Raw genomic sequence first — 16896 nt, 5'->3', positions numbered from 1 at the left:
CCCACTAGTCACCACCTGCCATTCCGAGAAACACCCATTCACCGCTACCCTTTGCTTTCTATCTGCCAACCAGTTTTCTATCTATGTCAATGTCTTCCCCCCGATGCCCTGAGCTCTGATTTTACCCACCAATCTCCTATGTGGGACCTTATCAAATGCCTTCTGAAAATCGAGGTACACTACATCCACTGGATCTCCCCCGTCTAACTTCCTGGTTACATCCTCGAAAAACTCCAACAGATTAGTCAAGCATGATTTACCCTTGGTAAATCCATGCTGGCTCGGCCCAATCCTATCACTGCTATCTAGATATGCCACTATTTCATCCTTAATAATGGACTCTAGCATCTTCCCCACCACCGATGTCAGGCTGACAGGTTGATAGTTCTCTGTTTTCTCCCTCCCTCCTTTCTTAAAAAGTGGGATAACATTAGCCATTCTCCAATCCTCAGGAACTGATCCTGAATCTAAGGAACATTGGAAAATGATTACCAATGCATCCTCAATTTCCGGGGCCACCTTCTTTAGTACCCTAGGATGCAGACCATCTGGACCTGGGGATTTGTCAGCCTTCAGTCCCATCAGTCTACTCATCACTGTTTCCTTCCTAATGTCAATCTGTTTCATTTCCTCTGTTACCCTATGTCCTTGGCCCATCCATACATCTGGGAGATTGCTTGTGTCTTCCTTAGTGAAAACAGATCTAAAGTACTCATTAAATTCTTCTGCCGTTTCTCTGTTTCCCATAACAATTTCACCCAATTCATTCTTCAAGGGCCCAACATTGTTCTTAACTATCTTCTTTCTCTTCGCATACCTAAAAAAGCTTTTGCTATCTTCCTTTATGTTCCTGGCTAGCTTGCGTTCGTACCTCATTTTTTCTCCCCGTATTGCCTTTTTAGTTAAGTTCTGTTGTTCCTTAAAAACTTCCCAATCATCTGTCCTCCCACTTACCTTAGCTCTGTCATACTTCCTTTTTTTTAATGCTATGCAATCTCTGACTTCCTTTGTCAACCACTGTGGCCCCTTTCCCCCCTTTGAATCCTTCCTTCTCTGGGGGATGAACTGATTTTGCACCTTGTGCATTATTCCCAAGAATACCTGCCATTGCTGTTCCACTGTCTTTTCGGCTAGGCTATCCATCCAGTCAACTTTGGCCAGCTCCTCCCTCATGGCTCCATAGTCTCCCCTGTTCAACTGCAACACTGACACCTCCGATCTGCCCTTATCCTTCTCAAATTGCAGATAAAAACTTATCATATTATGATCACTACCTCCTAATGGCTCCTTTACTTCAAGATCGCTTATCAAATCCTGTTCATTACATAACACTAAATCCAGAATAGTCTTGTCCCTGGTCGGCTCTCGTACAAGCTGTTCCAAGAATGCATCCCGTAGGCACTCTACAAACTCCCTATCCTGTGGTCCAGCACCAACCTGATTCCCCCAGTTCACCTGCATGTTGAAATCCCCCATAACTACTGCGACATTACCTTTGCCACATGCCAATGTTAACTCCCTATTCAACTTGCACCCAATATCCATGCTACTGTTTGGTGGCCTGTAGACAACACCCATTTGGGTCCTTTTGCCCTTACTGTTCCTCAGTTCTATCCACACAGACTCTACTTCTCCTGATCCTATGTCCCCCCTTGCAAAGGACTGAATCTCATTCCTCACCAACAGGGCCACCCCACCCCCTCTGCCCACATTTCTGTCCCTACGATAGCACGTATACCCTTGTACATTCATTTCCCAGGTCTGATCTCCATGTCTCCGTTATCCCAACCACGTCATAGTTACCCATTCGCACCTGAGCTTCAAGCTCATCCGCCTTATTTCTGACACTTCGTGCAGTCAGATATAGAATTTTTAGCCCATTTCTCCTCTCTCTGTTTGAATCGCTGCCTATTGTGCTTAACCCAGCTCCCCGAACTCCCATCAGGCTATACGCCCCTAGAATTTTGTTGTCCTTCCTAAATTTACTTATTCTTTCAACACATTTAACTCCATGTTCCGTCAGTCCATCCCTCTGTACATGTGTCCTCCTTATCACTTGTTCCGCCTCACCTTTCTCTACTACACACTTAATATTCCAGAACTGTGTAGTCCCCACCTGTCCTTTATTCTTCCTCTGCCTTTAGTGTGCCTTTTTGCTCGCATTTCAAAGACCAATGTGGGTCTCATGGGCAATACTCAACTCCAAAATGAACTTTGGGCCTTCCTGGATAAACAGAAAGATTTGGGCTGGGTGGGTCTTTCTCAATTTTTGCTTTTTGCAAAGGAAATAATATGGAAAATAGAAGAACTTGACCACTTGACTGCGGTTTAATTCTTTGTTCTTACCTTCAAATTTTCAAATGCCCCTAAAAGTAAAAAGTACAAGATTTGGTAGTGTTTTTGTATCACCACTTTGAGAAAATTGTTCTTCCCACAAACCTTACAACATCATAGCACAATTAATATAGTCCAATATTCTAATGTTTTACAGGAGCAGTATCAAACTAGGTTACTTAGCCAAATAAAAAGTTATTAGATTAGAGGATATACAGTGGCATGCAAAAGTTTGGGCACCCTGCATGGTTAATACGGTACTTAATAACACCCCCTTTGGCAAGTATCACAGCTTGTAAACAAGATTTGTAGCCAGCTTGTTTACAATTCTTGTTTGAGAGGGGTTTCACCCATTCTTCCTTGCAAAACGCTTCTAGTTCTGTGAGATTCTTGTGTAATCTTTAACTTTATACCTTTTGGAAATCAGTCCATCTTTTACTTGCTTAGCTATTCACAGTAACAAATTTTGACTCGGGGTGCCCAAACCTTTGCATGCCACTGTAGTTTAGGTTATATGGAACAACTTAAAGGAGAAGGGGAATCAGAGGATGCTGATATTTAAGGCCAAAATAGTTGAAGGTACAAACACGTGGTGGATTGAATGACATTGGAGAAATGCTCTGTAGGAAGCTGGTCGTTCCAGACAAACCGCTTACAGAAGCACGCTTGTTGAACGTTCATCGTAGCCCAGAGAACCATTCTGTTCGCCTTTGCCTTTTGCAGCAGAAATTGATATTGCACATTACCACAAACCAGACTGTGCTGATTTACTGAAGATGCAGCAATAAGCAACTCGCTGCTAAACAATGGCTATAAATAGCTACCCACCAGTCGAGCTGTTGAAATCCTGTCTCCCACATGACAGACAGGGTTATGTTCCACTGTGAAAACAAGGGTCTCCTTTGGTGAGCTGTTAAACTCTGCACCTTTTTGTTTACAAGCGTTTATTGAAAACAATCATGAATTCGTAGGTTGTTAGTGTTGAAGTAATTGTCATATCTGATAATAAAGTAACTAATATAACTGGGCCCAGAACATGCACTCTTACAACTCGAGCATTCTTTTTATTTTACTTGTGTACAAGGAGAATGGCATGGCCCCAGTCACCCACACTGTTCTGAAGCTTGAACAGAAAACTGCTACTGTTATGCAGAATTGACTTATCAGTTATGGATATTGGTTACTGTAAATTGTATGTCTTACTCGCAAGATCCAGTGCCATTCACAAGAGGTGTTAAAGATAATTGAAATTTTAAGCACACAGCCAATGATATTTTGAAGTTAGAAAGGGTAATAGAGGCTTAGTTCTTGGGTACATTTCACATCCTTCTGTTATTAGACAGTCTTTGGAACCCCCTATGGGTGTAAAGGGAAACTTATGTTTTAAGAAGCAACACCCACAAATTACTGGAGGAACTCAGCAGGCCAGGCAACATTTATTGAAAAGAGTAAGAAGTCAACGTTTTGGACCCAATGTTCACAGTGGTACCAGTGAGGCACAATAACCGCCTGAATGTCATGTCCAAAAACATAATGGATGTGTACTCAGCCTGCAGTTTCTCATGACAATGTTCCTGCCCAGTTTCTTCGAGACCACCTGATTAAACTTTAACTTATGACAGGTATCTGTCCACCCCGCCCCACCAGCACCCAAGTAATAACCCTCCGTACATCCTTGTACTCTCATCTAGCAGCCCTACCTATGTTCACCAACTAATCTGCCAATGTAATCAATTATTACAGGAGCACAGGCCACCCCCGTCCTTGCCCTATTGATCCTCAGCACTCTAACCCCATGCCAGCCTTAGTCTGACTTACATTACTTGTTGATCAACATTATTACCTACCTGTGTAATCTCCACCCTCCTCACTACTTTCTCTAGTCCAAAGTCATCCATCGGGCACTGCTAATGACTATGAAACATAGGCCATTTGGTCCATTGATTTGACTTGACTCAGGAAACATATTTCCTCAAGGAGAGATGACTCTTGGAATTTTTAATGTTTCAATGTGATCATCTGTCATTCTTCTGCACTTGAAAGTTCATCTCTTCTTGCCTGGGTCCAATAAAATTGGAACAGTATGTCTCTTGTTCTCAGACACTAATGCTAAAAAGGTGAACATATCATTTGCCTTCCTAACTAAAGGCTTTACCTGCATGTTAACTTTGATTTATGTATATGCTTCCTGTGATCAATAAAATCTTTTCAATATCCCACCTTTTAAAAAATATAGTGGATTCTAGTTAATCAGGACACATCAGGACCAGTACATCTTGGCCCAACTAAGAAGCTGCCCCATTATCTGAAGTTTCATGGAAATAGTTAAAAAGATATAAAAAAGATAAACAAAAGAGTTAAGCTACATTTAACTGAGTAACAAATTATGTATATAAATATAGAAAATATTAGAACACTATCAATAGTACTAGAGTACTATAAAACTGTATTAGTTCCTAAATTTATTGACAGAGGAATTCATCCAGTGTACCTGAAAGCTGCCGCATTATTTTGCTTGATTGTAAGTGAATAAAATCAGCACAAACACCTAGTGCAGATAATGGACTCCTTTCATACAATGCATGGTAATTGCATCCTCCAAATCTTGACTTTCACTGTAACATTCCAGATAATTGTCAATACCTTCAAATTCTTCATAGTTCTTAACTTGTTGAAATAGTGAAATTGTTTCATTTTCATTCCCTACTATTTCTGGCATCTCCAAGCCTCAATACTTGAAACGGCAGTTAGCAAAACAGTTCTGAGTTGTTGCTATTTATTTTTCACCAACTATTGGTGACAAAAATCATTGCTTTTTGAACACAAGCGCACACAACTGATGCTATTTAAAGCCCTTTGCTCTAACAATGGTGTAGTATTGTGTAATGGTGTAACAGCCACACAAGTCCACTTGTCTGATGCTAGTTAGAAACTGTTCAGCAACAGGCTCCTGTCCCAATTAAACAGGGCAGTGTCCCAAGTAAGCAAGGGGAGTATCAGCTATTTTCTCAGTTAGTTTTTGTTCTTTAAGAGTTGCCCAAAAAGCGAATGCCCTGATTAACCGATGGCCCACTTAACTGGAATCCACTGTATCTTAACCATTTCCCCCAACGCTGGAAGGCCAGACTCTATCAGGTAAATGATGCAGGGTTGATTCAGTCAGAAGCATTAAGATTGCATTCACTCCACTGGAATCTGTACAATCCCCCTTGTTGAGTATAGAGATCAGAAAGTTACTTCCATCACTCAGTTTGCACCACTTGGTAATAAACTGCTGAAAGTTGCTTTACCACAAGTAGTAATTGAAGCAAAGTCAACTGGAAATAAACAATTGAAAAGAAAACAGATCGAAGAGAATGGGGAAACAAAGCAAGGATACGAGCAGACGCTTCTCTGAATTGTCACAAGCGTGAGAAGCTGTGGCTGCCTTTGATGTTGAAGTGAAAATGATCGTGCAAATCTAGGGACAGTGCATAATGTTGAATTTCAAAAATCCCCAGGTTAAGGAAACTGGTGCCTTAACTTGAATAGTTCTTGATAAAGGGAGATGTGTGCTTTCAAAGACATTCTCTCCTCTAGCAAAATACTTGAATTGTGTGAAGGATCCAAACACAAAAACATTGTCCGGGATTCCGAAGGTTTGCACAGAACCTGAGTCTATGTCATTGCCATCACTGGAGCAAACCAAAGAAGGAAGTTTCAAAGGATCCTATTAAAAATTTAAAGAGTTAAAATGAAAAACAAAATGAAAGTATTTTTAAAGAGGTCATGATATTTTAGTGCACTTGAGAGTGGCAACAAATGTGCAGCAAAAGCAGGCTTTCAGTATTAGACAATGTGTAGAGAGTGGGAGAATGTGGTCTCGTAACGTTTACTCGGCTTTGTGGTGATGAACTGAGGCTGTGGCCTGCTCCAGATGCAGCGATGTCTGACCTCATACCTTTTGTAAAACTTCAGTTGTGAAGCTATTTGCTTAGTCTTATTGCTTGCACAATTTGGTTTTTTCTCTCTCTCTGGGCATTGGGTTTGTCTTTTTTAAATGGGTTCTTTTGAGGTTTCTTTGTTGTGTGGCTGCCTGTAAGAAGACAAATCTGAAGGTTGCATAACATATACATACTTTTGAATAGTATTGGAATCAGAGTCATTAGGGAGACCAACACGGAACTAAACGTGAAAGATAATAACATTTTTGAAGTGCTTTAATGAAGTTGATTTGGATATTTACAGTGGACTCAGGATGTATGTGTAATTATATTTACTTTTTTAATAAGATGAGAAAATGAACAAAGATATTTTATTAAATCTGGAGGTCAGACCATTTAAATTAGTTGTTGTCAGGACATGGAGAGTGAGGGCAAGGCTGAGTTTATTGACCGTTCCCTTCAGGTGATGGTGCACTCAGTGTTTGTAGACGGCTATTTCCAGGCCGGCTCAGCGCCAGGACTTTGGAGTGAAGGCTCCCAAGTTCGAGTCCAGATGGCTCCAAAAACCTGGAGAAGGATGGGCTCCGCCAGGTTTCAGATGCCCAAGACATGCCGTATGATGAGCAATCACCAAAAAGATCGGTGCAAAAAGCTTGTCATGATGGTGCCCTGACGAGTTAAGGGCATTCATTCTCATTCATTCATTCTCCCTCTCTCTCTCTCCCTCCCTCTTCTCCCCCCCCCCCCCCCCCTTCAATATGCCGACTAGTGTTAAGCACATACATTGCATTACTGTGATGCTCTTTTCTGATTCCAGGGGCTGGTGCCGACTTTGTGATGTTAGGAGGGATGCTTGCAGGTCATGACCAGTGTGCTGGGGAAGTCATCGAGAAGGACGGTAAAAAGATGAAACTCTTTTATGGAATGAGCTCTGATACAGCCATGAAGAAACACGCTGGAGGCGTGGCAGAATACAGGTGACATTCTAATGTTGTTTTCATAAGGGTTCTGAGCACTGTATTTAAACTTATAAAGATTAGGTTGTTTAGTGGAGCAGTGGATGGGAGAGCAGGCTAATTTATGATCACCAGCAATGATTTTCCCAATGGGGATTCCTCCAGGTTTCAGCTCATTTCAGAAGTTATATCTCCCCTCTCGCTCTGAAATGGAGACATCTCTTTCTCCCTTATTAGGGAGAGAGAGCCTGTGGTATGTCGAATTCTGGGTGAACAATTAGTCTTTGGAGAACTGCAAGTCTGTGACTTTGCTGTTGCCTTGCTCACGCTCAAGTGCTCAGTGGTGGGTGCCGATGCTTTTTTGCCAGTAGGGCGAGGGGGGGGGTTGTTGGTTTGCTGCCGCTTATGCACGGTAGGGAGGGGAGCTGGAGGGGTCTTTGGGGTTCTAACATTTAACTGTCATTCATTCTTTGGGGGCACTCCTCTTTTCGTGGATGGTTGCGAAGAAAAAGCATTTCAGGATGTATATTGTATACATTAGTCTGATATTAAATGTACCTTTGAAGCCGTGAGCTGGCTGCTTATTTTCTGCAGAGTCCTGGCAATTGATGGCTGTGTTCTCTGGTCACCCGGCTAGTGAAAAGCTTTCTGAAAAGATTCAGGAGGATATTGCTGGGACTGCAGTTGCAAGGATAGGTTGGAAACCTGAGAGAATTTGCAGACGCTGGAAATCAGAGCAACACACACAAAATGCTGGAGGATCTCAGCAGGCCAGGCAGCATCGATGGAAAAAGAGTACCGTGGACATCTTGGGCTGAGACCCTTCATCAGGACTGGGGATAAAAGATGAGGAGTCAGAGTAAGAAAGGAGGTGGAGAGGAGGAAGAATCACAAGGTGACAGGTGAAACCGGGGTGGGGGGGGGGGAGAGGAGGGGCGAACTAAAGAACTGAGATGTTGATTGGTGAAAGAGATACAGGGCTGGAGAAGGGGGAATCTAATGGAGGGCAGAAGGATGGACATGTCAGAATGGGAATGGGAAGTGGAATTAAAATGGATGACCACTGGAAGATCCTGATTTTCCTGGCGGATTGAGTGTAGGTGCTTGGCAAAGTGGCCTCCCAATCTCACTGCTAAGAATAGGTTGGAATTCTTCTTCTCCGGAGGGGTGACCATATGGAGAGATACACCTGTGCACCTGCTTGTTAATGCAAATACTCAGTCAGCCAATCATGTGGCAGCAATTCAATGCATAAAAGCATGCAGACATGGTCAAGAGGTTCAGTTATTGGTCAGACCAAACATCAGAATGGGGGAAGAAATGTGATGTAAATGACTTTGACTGTGGAATGATTGTTGGTTCCAGATGGGATGGTTTGATTTTCTCAGAAAATGCTGATCTCACACTCAGCAGTCTCTACAGAGAATGGTGCGATAAACCAAAAGAAAATCCAGTGAGTGGCAGTTCAGTGGGGAAAAATGTCTTGTTAATGAGAAAGGTCAGCAGAGAATGGTCAGACTGGTTCAAGCTGACAGGAATGCGGCAGTAACTTAGATAACAATCACAGTGTACAGAAGAGCATCTCTGAATGCACATGTTGAACCTTGAAGTGGATGGGCTACAGCAGCAGAAGACACAAACATACACTCATTGGCCACTTTGGTAGGTACAGGAGGTAGTAATCATGAGATGAATGGTCACGGTCTTGTTCTCAGGGTCAGGTAGTCTAAAACTAGAGGTCTTTGGTTTAAGGTGAGAGGGGAAAGGTTTAAAAGGGATCTAAGGGACAATTTTTTCCACACAGTTTGGTGGGTACATGGAACACGTTGCCAGAGGAAGTGGTGGAGGCAGGTATAATTCCAACATTTGGACAGACACATAGATAGAGATGGTTTAGATACAGGGGTATTTTACAGCTGGGGTCCCTGGGCACCAGGTTGGGATATGGACCAAATGCAGTTAAATGGCAGTAGTTCAGGTGGACAACTTGCTCTGCATGGACAAGGTGAGATGAAGGTCCTGTTTCCATGCTGTTTAATTCAAGATCAAATTTAATTGTCATACATACAAGTACATGTGTGCATTTGCAGTAAAAACTTATTTATGAAAGATAGTAAAATTGTATAGAAAATAGGGCACTCCATTCGACACCCTTTGAGGCAGATTAAACTAGTAAACTATTAAACTAGTGTGCCCCAACTAATAAGGCAAACCACATTCCTCTGCATGTCAGCTTCTCCCATTCCTCCAGCTCCCTCCCACCTCATCACTCACTTGTCCCTTGCAGCTGTAGTGAATGGCAGTCTTTAATTGTTGGCTAGATTGGGGCCTTGGGCCAAGCGGAGTATTGAGGCTGTGTATCTGCCTTGCCATAATGGTGTCCCCCATGGAGGAGAAGATTGGTCACCCTCAAGATAGTTTTACATTTATTTTGCCGTCAGTGGGAAGCAGACCATTATTTCCATTGTCTGTAATACATTTGCCAGTGGGTTCTTCCCAGCATGGCTTTTAGGGCAGGTTCCACTACAGGAAAACCATTAGTGTGCCTCAGCTTGATCCTGTACAAGGCAACCACTTCCCTTTGAAATATGGGACTATTGGTGTTGTCTGTGCTTTTAAACAACTGATTAACTTCCTAAAGGACTTGATGTTTGATTTACCTGCCACCAGCTCCAGTAGCTCGGAACAGAATGGTTGTGTGGAAACTGAGCTTGTAAACAGGAGCTGGACACTGGTTCTATCTCCATTCCAATTCCAATTGAGACTGCATTTGTATCTTAGGAAGGATGCCGCAGAGGCTGAGGGGAGATCTGATCAAAGTTTATAAATAGACACAGTAAACATCCATTATCCTTTTCCCTGGGTTGATGTGTGTAATACTAGAGGGCATGTACTTAGAGACGCCACGGCACTTTACTGCACTTAAGAGAGTGGCAACAAGCGTGCTGCAAATACAGGCCTTTAACTATCAGTAAATGTGGGATAGTGGGGGGAGTAAGTGCAATGGAGGACAGTTTCTTTTAAAACAGAGTGGTGGGTGCCTGGAATGCACGGTCAGGAGTGGTGATGGAGGCAAATACAACAGATGCATTTAAGAGGCCTTACAAAGACACATGAATGTGCAGAGAATAGAGGGATATGGGCATTGTTTAAGCAGAAAGGATTAGTTAGATATTTAATTACTAGTTTAATTAGTTCTGCACAACAGCAAGGGCCAAAGGGCCTGTTCACTGTACTGTTGTTTTATGTTCTTGTACCCAGAGGCATCAGTGTCTCCTTAGCTCCATCTAGTGGTTTAAATACAGTGCTTCTTTTAAAATATACCTTCTTCAAAAGTTGAGTTTTTTAAGACTACAGAGACCAGACTAAACTTTGATACTTAAGATTTAATTTTAACCTGATAAACCTACCCATATGTGTACTTAACAGTGAATTTGCAGAACAATTATTCATAAATAATTGTTTAAAGAATACTCTGTACCACATATGAGATCCAGAAGGTCCAGAGTATACGTACTACATTCCTCAATTTATTCAGTACAACTTTGCTGCATGTCTATTCTTAAACGCCCTCGTGCAATAACCTACAATTTAGTATCATCGATCCCAGTGCAAAAGCTCTCTGTAGCCAGCACGAGCACCAAATTCTTTAACAGTTGTTATTAACTTGGTTAATTTTAAGACCAAAGATAAGGAGGAGAATTGGGCCATTTGGATCAAGTCTGCTCTAGCATTTCGTCATGGGTGACCCAGCTTTCCTGTCAGCCCCAATTTCCTGCCTTCACCCCAGTCCTGAGGCATTTACAAACAAGTGGATAATTAGGAAGAGGGTAGGACCATTCCAGGATAAAGGAGGAAATTTATGCTTGGGGTCAGAAGGTGGATCTGGTACTAAACAGTACTGCATCAGTATTTACCAAGGGTAAGTTTGCACATGACACTAGAATAGGTGGACAGTGAAGGTTATCAAAAATTACAGGGGATCTTGATCAGCAGAGGACTGGCAAAATAAAGTTTAGTTTGGGTAAGTGCATTGGGTTGCATTTTGAAAAGTCAAATCCAGGTTGGACTTTCATAGTGAATGGCAGACCCCTGCAGAGGGCTGTAAAGTGGAATCATGGGTATACAGGGTGTTGAAGATTGGCTCTGACACACTGGCTTTCAAAAGTAACAGCATTCAGTATAAAAGTCAGATGATCAAAATGCTGTATTGTGCTCAGTTATGGCCCCCCCCCCCCGCTCTAGGAAACATGTTATTGAAGTCAAATGAATGCAGAAAAGATTTACAAGCATGTTGCCAGGACTTGAGGGATTAAGTTATAGGAAGAGGTTCTTCAACAGGTTAGGATTTAATTCCTTGGCCTAGGAGGCTGAGGTGAAATTATAGCGACATATAAAATCATGAGGGGTATGTTTAGGGTGAGAGGAGAAAGATTTCATAGGAACTCAGGCAACTCACTCATATAGGAACTCGAGGGGCAACTCACTCATAGTGTGTTTATGGAACGAGTTGCCAACGTAAGTGGTTTTGGCAGGTACAATAATAAATTTTAAAAGACAGTTGGATGGGTGCCTGACTTGGAAAAGTTTAGGTTATGTGTCAAATGGGATCAGCTTGGACAGTGCATTGCGTTGGGCCTGTACTATGCTGCGTGATTCTGACTTTGACTCTGCTGCACTTTGGGAGGTGGTGTAAGGGGAAAGTATACAGTTAATGTTAGGATCCTTAACCACATTGATGTAAAGAGGGATCGTAAGGTCCGATACATACATACCTTCCATGAAGTGGTAACACAAGTGGATAGTAGTAAAGATTGTGTATGACATGCTTAACAGTCGAGGCATAAACATGAGACAAAAAAAATCATGTTCCACCTGTATAAAAAATTGTTTAGGCTGCACAGGAGGAGGAAACCAGAGTCCAGGAGCCAGTCCTCATTGGAGGATCAGAGGTGGAGAGGGTCAGCAACTTTAAATTCCTCAGCATTATCATTTCGGAGGATCTGTTCTGGGCCCAGCATGTAAATGTAATCATGAAGAAAGCATGGCAGTTCCTCTACTTCCTTAGGAGTTTGCAAAGATTCAGCATTGACAAACTTCTATAGATGAGTGGTGGAGAGTATATTGACTGGCTCCATCACAGCTGGTATGGAAACACCAACTCCCTTGAATGGAAAATTCTGAAGTATTGGATACAACCCAATCTTTCATGGGTAAAACCATCCCCACCATTGAGCACGTCTACATGAAGCACTGACGCAGGGAATTATCATCCATAATCAGGGACCCCCATCATCCCATCTCACTGCTGCCATCAAGAGGAAGGTACAGGAATATCAGGAGTCATACCTCCAGGTTCAGGAACAGTTGTTACCCTTCAACCAACAGACTCTTGAACTGGACTCTTCACTTGCCCCATCATTGAAATGTTCCCACAAACTCTGGGCTCACTTTCAAGGACTCTTCATCTCATGTGATCAATATTTTTTGCCATTTATTCATTATTATTATTTATTTTTGTAGTTGCACTGTTTCTTGTCTTTTGTACTCTGGGCGAATGCCGAAGTTGGTGCGGTCTTTCATTTGTTCTATTGTGATTTATTGAGTATGCCCACAAGAAAATGAATCTCAGGGTTGTAAATGGTGTCATATACGTACTTTAATAAATGAACTTGAAGTATTGTTCTGGTTACACCATTTAGAGGAAGGTTGTGCAAGCTTTGGTAGACATTTACTACAATGCTTCCTGGATGAAAAGGCAGTAAGGGAATAGACAAATTTGGATTGTTTTCTCTAGAGCGCCAGAGGCTAAGGGAGATTTTGAATGGCATAAATATGGTAGACAGTTGGAATTTCTTTTGCCAGCGTACAAATGTTCAAAACTGCTGGTATAGGTTTGAGGTACGAGGGGGCAAGTTTCATTTCACAGTGAGCAGGAGTTTTGGTGGAAGCAGGTGCAATTCTGGCATTTAAAAGGTTTTTAAGACAGGAGCGAATATGCAGAAATTGGAGGGATATGGATCATGTACAGGTGGAAGGGGTTAGTTTCATTTGGTATCATATGCAGCACAAACATTGTGAGCCTGTTTCTCTGCTGTACTTTTCCAAAGTTTTATCCACTGTATAGCATAAGTGACAATCTCCTTCAGTCTGGGGCATAGGATTAGAGAGAGATACAGATGGAAAACAGATTCTTTGGCCCGCCAGAATGATAAAAATAAACTGTCAGAGGAATTCAGGAGGTCAAAGAGCGTCTTTATTGGGAAATAAACAGTTGGTGTGAAGTCCAAATGAAGGCTCTCAACCCAAAATAATAACTATCCATTTGCTTCTACACACAATGCCTGACTTGTTCAGTTTGTCTTTTGATCCAGATTCCAGCGCCTGTAGCCTCTGGTGTCTCCATGGCTCTTAAAACTTGTGGGTCAGGAAGCAGGAAAAGGCGAAGAGGAGAAGCAAGTGCTCACCTTCTGGTTCTTCAGACAGAAGGTTATCAGTGGCTTTTCCAGGTCTTCAGCTGAAAGGCATTATTGCCTGTGTACATTTACAAAATCACTGTTTCAATTCATGGGAAGATTTATTTCAGCAATTATGAAAATAGCTGTAAAGTTGAAAATGTATACAATTAATTCCAAATGAATTTTTCACACCTGTGCTTCTCCTACAACAGAGTGAATTCCTCTTTCTTTTCTATACAGGGCCTCAGAAGGCAGAACAGTGGAAGTTCCATATAAAGGAGATGTGGAGAACACAATCCTTGATATTTTAGGTGGTTTACGCTCTACCTGCACCTATGTCGGAGCTGCCAAACTAAAAGAACTGAGCCGGAGGACAACATTCATCCGAGTCACACAGCAGTTTAACCAAATGTTCTCTTAGCCTGGGCTGCAATGGTGAACTAACCAGAGGTTTAATGTGCTGTGGTGTCTCATTCAACATATTATAGTTGAACATAATCTTTACACTTGCATAGTACATCAATATTTTCCATTAAAAAGTTATTAATTGCCTCCAAGACCTTAAACTTATTGAGCTGGACTTCCATAACTGTATTCCACAGTACAATTAAAAATGAGAAGCAATTCTTCACTGAAGGTGATATCCAGAGATAAAAATCTGTTTAAAAAAAAACTCTCTCTCTGATATCACCCCTTATACTTACCTCAAATCACCTTAAAATTTTCCAAATAGTTATTAAAAATTCACATGGGGAAATTAAAAAATAATTCTAACTGGACTTTATGGAGAATACAACTATAAATGCTAGAAGACCAATTTCAAGCATGATTTTAACTGTGTAAATTCTTTAGTGTTTGTATTATTCAAGAATATGAAATAAAAATGATATACTTGAAACTGATCGTTCAATTGTAATTAGTTGCATCTCATCAGTGGGAACTTGCATATAATACGGGTCTATGAGAGAGAGTAGACAATACAGACTCTTGGGCTTCCAGCGGGTATGGGTATTGATTATAACCGATGTTCTGTTGACAAACTCTGCCATCTTCAGGGGAGATGGCAGAGTTGGCATTGAAACATCGGTTATAATCAATACCTGCACCCAGCTGGAAGCCAGAGAAGAGTTTATTTGCATTATACGCCAAAAATACACTGGATCCATTTTCAGAGTAGACAGTAATTAAGTGAAGAGGATGGTAAATTACATTAGCTAGTGCTTTTAAGAACATGCAAGGTGTCAGTTTTTTTGAATTGATATCCTTCTTTTCGTATGCATAAACAATGAAATATCTTTCCAAGTTTCTGAAATAGGTAACAATAAATGTAGAAATGTGGTACAATTAAATTATTATGCAACCAAAGACCAGTAACAAAAATCGGTGAACTCCCTCATCAGCCACTGAAATGGCTGCTTATCTTTATATGAAGAGACTAAAATCTGATTAGCTACATGCTACCCATTTGTAAAATTCTAAACCTGCAATGGTTTCAGCAATGATTGGGGTTATCTAGCCAGTTTGAAAAATGTATCATGCCCTATTAAGCAGTTCCACTCCAAGATATCTCCTGCCGCTGCCTGTATAAGTTTATACATTCTCCCTGTGACCGTGTGGGTTTCCTCCCACATTCCAAAGATATACCTGTTGGTAGGAGAATTGGTCATTGTAAATTGTCCCATGATTACGCTCAGGTTAAATCATGGGATAACTAGGAGACATGGCCTGAAGGGCCTATTCTGCACTGTGTCTCAATAAATAAATATTTTGTGTTGTAAGCAAATAACCCCACTAAAGAGTCTCTTACATGTCTCTACCACCACCCCTAGCAGTGTGTTCCGTGTACTTAACACTCTGTAAAAAAAAGACTATCTCTGACATCACCCCTTATACTTACCTCAAATCACCTTAAAATTTTCCCCTCTTGTACTAGCCATTGCTACCCTGGAGAAAAAGGGGTTGGGATTTATGCCTCTTCTCATCTTATACACATCTATTCAGTTGCCCTTCATCCTCCTTCGCTCCAAAGAGAAAAGCCCTAGCTTGCTCAACTTTTCTGTATAAGACACATTCTATAATCCAGGAAACATCCTGGTAAATCTCCTCTGCAACCTTTACAAAGCTTCTGCACCCTTCCTGAATACAATAGTCTTAAGTTGGTCTAACCAGTGCTTCAAAGTTCAAATTAATCTTATTATCAAAGTATGTTATTGTTACTATCTTGAGATTCACTTTCTTGCAGGCATATACAGGAAAACAGAAAAATTCAATAGAATTTTGTGGGGAAAAAACTATACATAAACAAAGACAAAAACCAGCGTGCAAATAAAAATAATACCGAGAACATGAGTTGTAAAGAGTCCTTAAAAGTGTCAATTAAATTGTGGAATAATTGACTGTTGAGGTGAGTGTTCCTCCAGCGGATTGTTTGTCAATATCCTCTGTTCTGATTACAATTCAATACAATGGATATTAAAGTAACTCTTCTAAGGACACATTCAGCTTGCATAGACTTAATGATTTGACTGTCTGATCCCAAGTTGCTAAGTGAGTTGGTACAAAGTCTGGTCATAAATGATACGGACTATGTAAGGGTAGTTTAAATAATTTATGAACATTGGCATAAATATTACAAGTGGACATGGCTGCCAACATTACTACAGCCTGACCCAAATGTGGATTTCAAGGGCATAGTTCTTTCATTATCATTATCTGGACATACCATCAACAGGCTGACTAAAACTGAACTTAAAAGGAATTGAGGAGTGAATTCTTCTCTGGCAGCATAACCAGCATCAAGGAAAATTGCAGTATTTCATTATCTAAGAAAAAGGCTGGCATAAATTGCCCAGTCTAATTGAGGTCATGGTGAGCTGCCACTTCGACAGTTGCAGTCCATGTGTTAAATGCTTGTAAATAGGAAGGTCTTAAGTTTCTGTTCCATTGGCAGAAAAATAACTGCCTAAATCAGGATCCTCTGAGAGGACCATGACCTCGTGTGCCTCAATGACCCAGAGAGCTATGCTGGCTGAAGTCTCAGCTTTATGCTTTAACTTTCGGTAGGGTTACGCATGCCAAACAGATCAAAGGGTAGAGGCCAGATTAATAGTGGTCCACCGATCCTCCGCGTTCAGGGGTTCAACTCAGGGATAACAACCCTGACTAGTCCAACAAAATTGTTACGGGAACAGCAATGAAGAATCTTTCTACATCTGAGTGCAATGG

General features: G+C 41.4%; 2 protein-coding genes across 2 annotated transcripts in view; one reads left to right on the top strand and one right to left on the bottom strand.

The window, feature by feature from the left end:
- Nucleotides 1-14569, top strand: part of gmpr (guanosine monophosphate reductase) — a 94575-nt gene extending 80006 nt beyond the window's left edge. Inside the window, exons 8-9 of the mRNA XM_073023933.1 lie at nucleotides 7075-7234; nucleotides 13912-14569. Of these exons, the coding sequence (XP_072880034.1) occupies nucleotides 7075-7234; nucleotides 13912-14092 (341 nt within the window). The 3' untranslated portion in view covers nucleotides 14093-14569. The remainder of the gene's footprint in view (nucleotides 1-7074; nucleotides 7235-13911) is intronic.
- Nucleotides 1-16896, bottom strand: part of atxn1a (ataxin 1a) — a 478304-nt gene that overhangs the window by 146690 nt on the left and 314718 nt on the right. The gene's annotated exons all lie outside the window — the stretch shown is intronic.

The sequence above is a fragment of the Hemitrygon akajei genome, chromosome 20 (genome assembly GCF_048418815.1).
Source record: "Hemitrygon akajei chromosome 20, sHemAka1.3, whole genome shotgun sequence".
Taxonomy (NCBI): Eukaryota; Metazoa; Chordata; class Chondrichthyes; order Myliobatiformes; family Dasyatidae; genus Hemitrygon; species Hemitrygon akajei.
The sequence above is the reverse complement of the archived record's forward strand: the minus strand, read 5'-3'. Positions and strand labels throughout refer to the sequence as shown.